Source organism: Lathyrus oleraceus, chromosome 5 (assembly GCF_024323335.1).
Source record: "Lathyrus oleraceus cultivar Zhongwan6 chromosome 5, CAAS_Psat_ZW6_1.0, whole genome shotgun sequence".
NCBI lineage: Eukaryota > Viridiplantae > Streptophyta > Magnoliopsida > Fabales > Fabaceae > Lathyrus > Lathyrus oleraceus.
Window position 1 is genome coordinate 172,598,629 of NC_066583.1, and position 7,913 is coordinate 172,606,541.

Genomic DNA, 7,913 nt, shown 5'->3' on the forward strand with positions numbered 1-7,913 from the left:
GTCGCATAAGCTAAAATTCATAAGCAATCTCATTTCGAGACCATTTTCATAATTCAATTCATATGCACATGTAAATGCAAACCTCGGTCAATATCGAGTGCGCCTTTCCAAATCAATTCAAAACACCTTTGTAAGTCGATTACTTGTAAAAGTATCGCCATCAACCTCACATGGCTTACTCTTGGGCCTTCCTACAATGAGACCTATTCGGTTTTAATTAATCGATTAGACGAACTATTCACTAAATAAATTCAATCCATTCACAAAATACAAATTTAAAACCTCGATCCAACCTCGAGTATTCTTTATTAAGAATTAAAATACTTAATCATAATTAAACATTATTTCACTTAGGAATAAAAGAGGTAATGGTTTTGAGTTTTTAACTCCTCTCCTCGATTATTTAAGCACGAACTCTTTTACTCGATTAAATCGAACAACCGTCATTTCTAATCCACCTAAGCACAAACAAATCAAATTCTTTTACAATAAGAAACAAAAAGGGAGATAATTTTGAGTTTTCAGTTTTTTCTCATCGACTATTTGAGTACAAGTTCTCTTGCTTGTTTAGTCAAATAATTGTCGTTCCTCCACAAACTTCCAAACCCCAATAAAATCAAATTATTTTCACAATAAGTTGAATGAAAAAGGAGTTGACTTTGAGTTTTCAACTTCACTCCTCAATTGGAAGAATACGAGTTCTCTTACTCGGTCAGTCGAACAATTGACATTTTTCCGCAAATACAACTTAATCAAACCGCTTTCTTAACTATACGTAAAGGGAGATGGTTTTGAGCTTTCGACTCCTCTTCTCAAATGCTTGGATATGAGTTGTCTTACTCAGCTATTCAAGTACTTGTCGTTCATTCTAAAATACATCAACCATATATAACCTTATTTTCGTAAATACTCAGATGAAACAGAGAGTGGTTTAGAGTCTTCTATTCCCTTTCTCGGTTATTAGGATACGAGTTGTCTTACTCGACTATCCGAGTAATCGTCATCCAACCAAAAATATCTCAACACATCAAACCTATCTTTTCTCGCCCTCGTGCGATCATAACCAATCAAACAAAACACCCAACACATTAATTCAACTTGTCACCTCCGTGTGATCAAAACTCTTTTCAAAAAGAACACTATTTAATCCTTTCTGATGCGCACAACAAACTAATGCTTAAGCCTCTGTCGAGAGTAGACAAGCCAACGTTTAGCCTTTAGGATGCGATCTAAACAGTTGTTCATTAAAAAATACCAACCAACCGTAGTTCCCCGAACTACGAATGCTCTGATTTCCTTATTATATCATAAGGATACATAGGTAGGAGATTGTTGTATCTTCGCGAGCACACTAATAAAAAACCTCCCTTTTCTCCTTTCTGAGGTTCTCATCCATTTCTATTTTCAACATTTTATAACCTAAAGATAACAAACAAACATAAATTAACACTCGAAACACAAATTAGAACTAAAAGGTTCCCGTTGAGTACAACGGACGTAAGGGGTGCTAATACCTCCCCCTTACGTAATCCACTCCTGAACCCGAATATGGTTGCGACGACCATTATTCCATTTCCTAAAGGTTTTATCGATATTTTCCTATTCCTTCATTAGATAAATAAAGTTCGGTGGCGACTCTGTTCGAACGTAAATTTTTTCTTGAGATATTATTGTTGGGAAGAAACGAAGACCCTGCCTAGAGGAGATTCTCTTGAGATATTATTGCCCGACGAGTCTTCGTCACGACGATAGTATTCTCAAGTTGGATCAATGACTCTAGGGACCTTTTAACCCATTATACCCGGTGGGTATGTAGTATTTACCTGAAAAGTCCCAGACTTATTGGGTTAATACGAAAGCCCCAATCAGATGAGATCCCTTGGGCGTATTACTACCTTACAGTAGTACTCCCAACCTCGATCTATGACTCTGAGAACCTCATTAGAACCTTGGACTCGAGAGTTGTGTAGTATGGACCCACTAGGAGTCTTCCTCTTTGGGACCATATGAAGGCCTCACCCAAACGAGACTCTGTTTGGGGATGTTATTTGCAGATGAGTTTTCGTCATGATAATAACTTCCCTGAATAGCGATTGATGACTTTGGGAACCTTAACTTTAGCATTCTCCAAAAGGGTTTTGTTTAGTAACCAAGAATACCCACCCTCACGACCTGTATATTAACCTACGTGTGGCACGCATAACGTCATTCATAGCATAACATTCATACTATTTTATTTCCAAGGAATCTGAGTATCATGAGTTGCAGGAATTCAAGAAACATGGAATCAAGCAAAAGGAATATTTACTCATTCAAGTTCAAGGATCCCGATCTAAGGAGCTCACGTGACTAGGTCTCTCAGATGCACCCAGTATACAAAATCAACTTTGGAAAGAATTATGGCAATTTGCTCAGCATTCTCAATCAACAAGTGGACCATACCTCCTTAATCACTTTGGCCCAATTCTACGGCCTACCTTTAAGATGTTTCACATTCCAAGATTTCCAGCTAGCACCAACATTGGAAGAATTCGAGCGTCTTGTTAGGATTCCTATGAAGAACAAGTCACTATTTGAAGGGATAGATGAATCTTTTCCCCTTGAGGTCATAGCTAGTGCGCTTCACATGGATGAAAAGGAAGCAGAGGCTAACTTAGAGACCAAAGGAAAGACCAAAGGATTTTCACTAAGTTTTCTTTTGGAAAGAGCTCATACCCTATTGAAGGCAGAAAGTTGGGATGCTTGTTATTCTGCTATTGCATTGGCCATCTATGGTGTCGTCCTGTTCCCGAATATGGATGGTTTTGTAGACATGACTGCTATTTGTGTTTTCCTGACTGGAAACCCAATACCCACTTTGTTAGCCGATGTCTACTATTATATAATTCATAGGTATACTAAGAAGAAGGGATTGATTGCTTATTGTGCTCCTTTATTGTATCAATGGTTTCTAGAACATCTTTCGAAGATAGGTGCTTGGGTTGAAAAGACAGATGTTAGTTGGCCTCAGAGATTGGGATCACTCCGATATGAAAATCTCTCTTGGTACTCCAAAGAATACATCAACATGGATATCATATTTAGTTGTGGAGATTTCCCAAATCTACCGCTTATTGGAACTCAAGAATGTGTGAATGCTAACCCAGTTCTATCACTTAGACAACTCGGCTACCCAATGGAAGGCCCTCCAGAGGCAAATTCTTTGGGAGCTTTCTTGTTACTTGACTTTGGGGCTGAGAATCCTAGCTTATTCCAGTAAATCAAAGAAGCTTGGAAAAATGTCAATCGAAGAGGGAAAGCTGAGTTAGGGAGAGCAAATGGGATTACAAAAGAACCATATTTTCAATGGGTAAAGGAAAGGGTGCAGATGATTAAAATGCCATTTGTCATTCGGACACCTATACCTCTTCTTGAACCTAAGCTCACCCATGTCCCTATTGAAGAAATTGAGGAACTCAAGACCACCATGGCAAAGCTAGAAAAAGAGAATGAAGAGATGCATATAAAACTCCAACAAACCATCAATGAGAAAAACAATATGAAATGGGAGTTTGAGAGAAAAGAGGCACAACTTCAAGCCCATGTGGAAAAGTTCAACAAGGAAGAGCATAAGAGGAAAAAGATCAAAGTGGGATTAGAACAAGCTGATCATTGTTTAGATACTCTTAAGGGTCAACTACGACAAGCTCGGAAAGAATGTCAAGACAATGAGCGTTGGTGGCATCTAGCCACGAAGGAAAACAAGACGACAAGGGATACACTTGGGGCTCAGATAAAAGAGCTTACCAATTATGTTCGTCATGCAAAGGCCGAAGTAGACTAGGAGCGCCGACTCAAGAATGTAGCCACTGAAGCTTCTAGGGTGTCACCCATGATATGGGAGGAGAAGTGTCGAGAAGTAAGAGATGCAAGGGAGTCTGTCAGCTATTGGAAGAACCAGCTAGAGTCATTACGCCAAGACAGCTCCATATGGTTGAAAGAGCGAGACTATGTGATTAAGGATTATGAATCCTTTAAGAAGACCATAGACTTCTTACAAGGATATAGGGATAAGTTTCGTGCAAAACTCGATGGGCTAGTAGGGTTTTGTAATTGGGCGGCTAAATAATTACCATGGAGGTTGAGAGATGCAGTCGAAGAGTTGAAAGAAGATAGAACTCCTCCGGCCATAATCAGTTTCATTCTGCTCTGTAAAGGGTTGCTGAAGAGATTCAATGAGGAACTAGAAGAGCTTCAGGCCAGAAAGCCAGTTGTTTAATTTGCTTATGTCTTGTATTTTGTTCCTTTAACAAATGTACTTTTGAACTATGACCTTTTTGGACCTCTATGTTATGTACTTGAATGAATGACGTTTAAAAATTACTCCATTATTGTTATTCCAAGTATTTCTTGTTTCTTCGGATTACTAACAACTAATGAAACTCGAATGATTCCTTCAAAATAAAATATGCATAAACATTCGCATCCTCATTATGCATCGTATTTCATAAAAATTCAAAAAAACTTACCCAACCTTTTTACCCTTTATCCAGCCACACTGACTAATCAACACTGATACGAGACGCGAAGCAAATACAAGATGACATTAGAGCAAGTTGAGGCCAATCAGGTTACCATGAGGACAAACATCAATACGATCCAGGAGAAGATGGATCAATTATTGGAGACAATGCTCGCAATCGCTCAGAGAGAGAGGATTGAGGAGGAAGAAGCTAGGGCAAAAAGGAATGATAGCACGCCAGGTCTGAATCCCCAAGACGAAGGTTACGTCCCCACCAAGAAGAGATTGGTTCAAATACCGGTAGGAGGAAAAGGAGATGGAGACCGTGCAGAACCTTCTGATACACCTACTCATCATGGATCCGAAATTGGAGATGACCAGTATGATGCATTCTATATGCCTAATCAACCAAAACCTAACATACTTCCCGATCCTGCTGTAGATAGGCTCCGTGCCCTGGAAAAGAAGATTAAAGCCATAGAAGGAAACAATATCTTCGGTGCTTCTACCATGAACATGCGTTTGGTATCGAATTTAGTCATCCCGACTAAATTTAAAACTCCTGATTTTGAGAAATACAAAGGACAGACTTGTCCAAGAAGCCATCTGGTAATGTACTTCAGGAAAATGTCTACTCATACCAAAAACGACAAACTACTTCTACACTGTTTCCAAGACAGTCTGAGTGGAGCATCTCTGAGATGGTACATGAGCTTAGAACAGGGGAGGATTCAAAGTTGGGAGGATTTGGCTAACGCATTTCTCCGTCAGTACAAATATAACTTAGATATGGCACCCGACCGAATGCAGTTGCAAGGGATGGCTATGAAGGAGAGTGAGTCATTCAAAGAATACGCCCATCGGTGGAGAGAGTTGGAGGCTCAGGTAGAGCCCCCATTGTCTGAGAAGGAAATGACCGAGATATTTATGGACACCTTGAAGGACCCATTCTTTGATCGATTAGTGAGTAGTGCAGCATCTGACTTCGCATATCTAGTCACAATTGGAGACCGCATAGAGAAGGGGTTAGGGGATGGAAAGATTCCAGGAGCAGTGACAACACCTAGCGCACCGAAGAGGAATTCTGGAGGCTTCCCAAAGAAAAGAGAAGGTGAAACAAATGCCATATCCAGGAACTATAAAGGGAAGCAACAAGCTTCATATAGACAAGTCGCTGTCGTGGTACCTATACCCTATCAACAGCCAATGTGTCAACCACAACATCAACAACATCATCATCATCAGCAAAGTACCGCACCACCAAGACAATTCAATCCAAGACCTCCAAGAAGGCAACTTGATCCCCTACCAGTACCTTATAGTCAGATATTCCCATATCTGCAAAAGAAGGGTCTTCTAACATTGAGGGAGTTAAAACCAGTTATTTTTCCATATCCACCTGGATACGACGCTAACGCCCATTGTGAGTTTCACATGGGAGCACCTGGTCATACCTTGGAAAACTTTTTCGCGTTTCAGAATCGGGTACAAGACTTGATCGAAGCCAAGGCCGTTTCTTTCACTCCAAGATGCCCGAACGTGAACACCAACCCTATACCGACGCATAAGGATGCTTCCGTCAGTGCCATTGAGGAGAGTGATCAAGGAAAATTGACCTGTAAGGTTGAAGAGATTCAAACCCCTATCACCATGATAGGAGCACAATTGCTGAAGAGTGGTTTGATCCCGGAAGAGCTGGTTGAGGAAGAGAACAATGAAGAGTTGAGAAGTTTTATACAACAAATGCTGGATCGAGGCGAGTTACAGATAAATTACCGTGTTAAGGGCAAGCGTCAAGAAGAGATAGCCGTGGTGGACATCCCCTATGATGAAGTTAAAGTAGAAATACCTATAAGCCCATTTGTGATAGAGTTCCCAGCACCATTCGAATATAAAGATGAGAAGGCAGTCCCATGGATATATCAGCCCAGAGCTTTTAAGCAGGGGCAGGAAGATCAACCTTTAATGATCGACGAACCAAATGTCACTTCAATTATGGGGCCAGCAGGAATGACGCGTAGTGGCCGAGTGTTCGCACCAAGAACCGCTGATACTTCTGAAAGAGCTAAAGGGAAGGAGGTTGTTGTCCAGATCCCCACCCCTAATAAAGGAATGTAAGACATGCACCTGTCTCCTAAAGTTGTTGTCACTCGTGAGGAGGCTGAGGAGTTTTTGAGAATAATCAAGAAGAGCGATTATAAGGTGGTGGATCAGCTAAACCAAACACCTTTCAAAATTTCCATGTTATCTCTACTGCTCAACTCAGAAGCGCACATGAATTCGCTGTTGAAGGTATTGAGCGCCGCTCATATCACAAAGGACATAACAATATAACAGTTTGATAACGTGATAGCTTGTGTGGCTACTGGGAATTTCTTGGGTTTTAATGATGACGAACTATCGATTGAGGGAAAGAACCATAACAAGGCTCTCCATATCTCTTTGAAATGCATAGATACTATACTGTCAAGGGTGTTGGTAGACATAGGTTCCTCATTGAACGTCATGCCAAAGACGAGTTTGATAAAGCTGCCAGTGGAAGGGATAAGTATGAAGCATAACACCCTAATCGTAAAAGCATTCGATGGCTCAAGGTGAGCAGTGATAGGAGAGGTTGACTTACCAACCAAGATAGGTCCAACTATTTTCAATATCACGTTCCAGGTCATGGATAATCATCTTGGTTACAGTTGCCTACTTGGGAGACCCTGGATTCACTCCGCAGGTGCTGTCACCTCCACTCTGCATCAAAAACTAAAATTCATTACAAATGACAAGATGATTATGGTTGGAGAAGAAGAATATATATTGGTTAGTCACTTGACATCTTTCTGATATATCGAGGTAGATGGCGAAATCACTGAGACACCATTCCAATCCTTGGAAGTGGTAAACATGATGGCCATCCAACAGACCTTGGAAGTCCCGAAATCAGGACCATCCATGGCCTCGTGGCAAGGAGCTAAAGCTGTTATGGAAAGTGAAGATGCTCAAGACTGGGGCAAAATGGTGGAAGTGAAAGAGAAACGAGATAAGTTTGGCCTGGGGTATGACCCATCATCACACAAAGCCGGTAACCAATCTGACAAAGAGAAGATTCCTTCTGTGGAGAAAACATTCACCAGCGCTGGCCACATCTTTGGCAAGCAGGTGGCAATGATCAGTGAAGAAGACCGCAAGGAGGGGGTGTCCAGCTGGATGCGTTAAGCTGCACCTAATGAAGAACTAACAAACTGGAAGGCTTGGAAGTTCCCCAAATATTTCAAAAGTAATTTTATCATTTTAGACAAAACCCTGTGCTCTGCCCAAGGCACAATGGCATGTTGTAGGGCCTCCTTTATCTTTTTCAAGAGTTTTTATCATTAATGAAATGATAATTTGCATCCAAATTTTTGTTTCTTTCCTTTCGTTT

General features: G+C 40.8%; 1 protein-coding gene across 1 annotated transcript; it reads left to right on the forward strand.

Moving 5' to 3' along the window:
* Positions 1 to 2,362: 2,362 nt before the first annotated feature.
* LOC127079517 (uncharacterized) lies at positions 2,363 to 3,259 on the forward strand. Its single transcript, XM_051019901.1, has one exon. The coding sequence runs from the start codon at positions 2,363 to 2,365 to the stop codon at positions 3,257 to 3,259; it is 897 nt and encodes a 298-aa protein (XP_050875858.1).
* Positions 3,260 to 7,913: the final 4,654 nt, after the last annotated feature.

Coding starts and splice junctions, on each gene's coding strand:
- LOC127079517 (XM_051019901.1), top strand. CDS start 2,363: ATGCACCCAGTATACAAAATCAACTTTGGAAAGAATTATGGCAATTTG.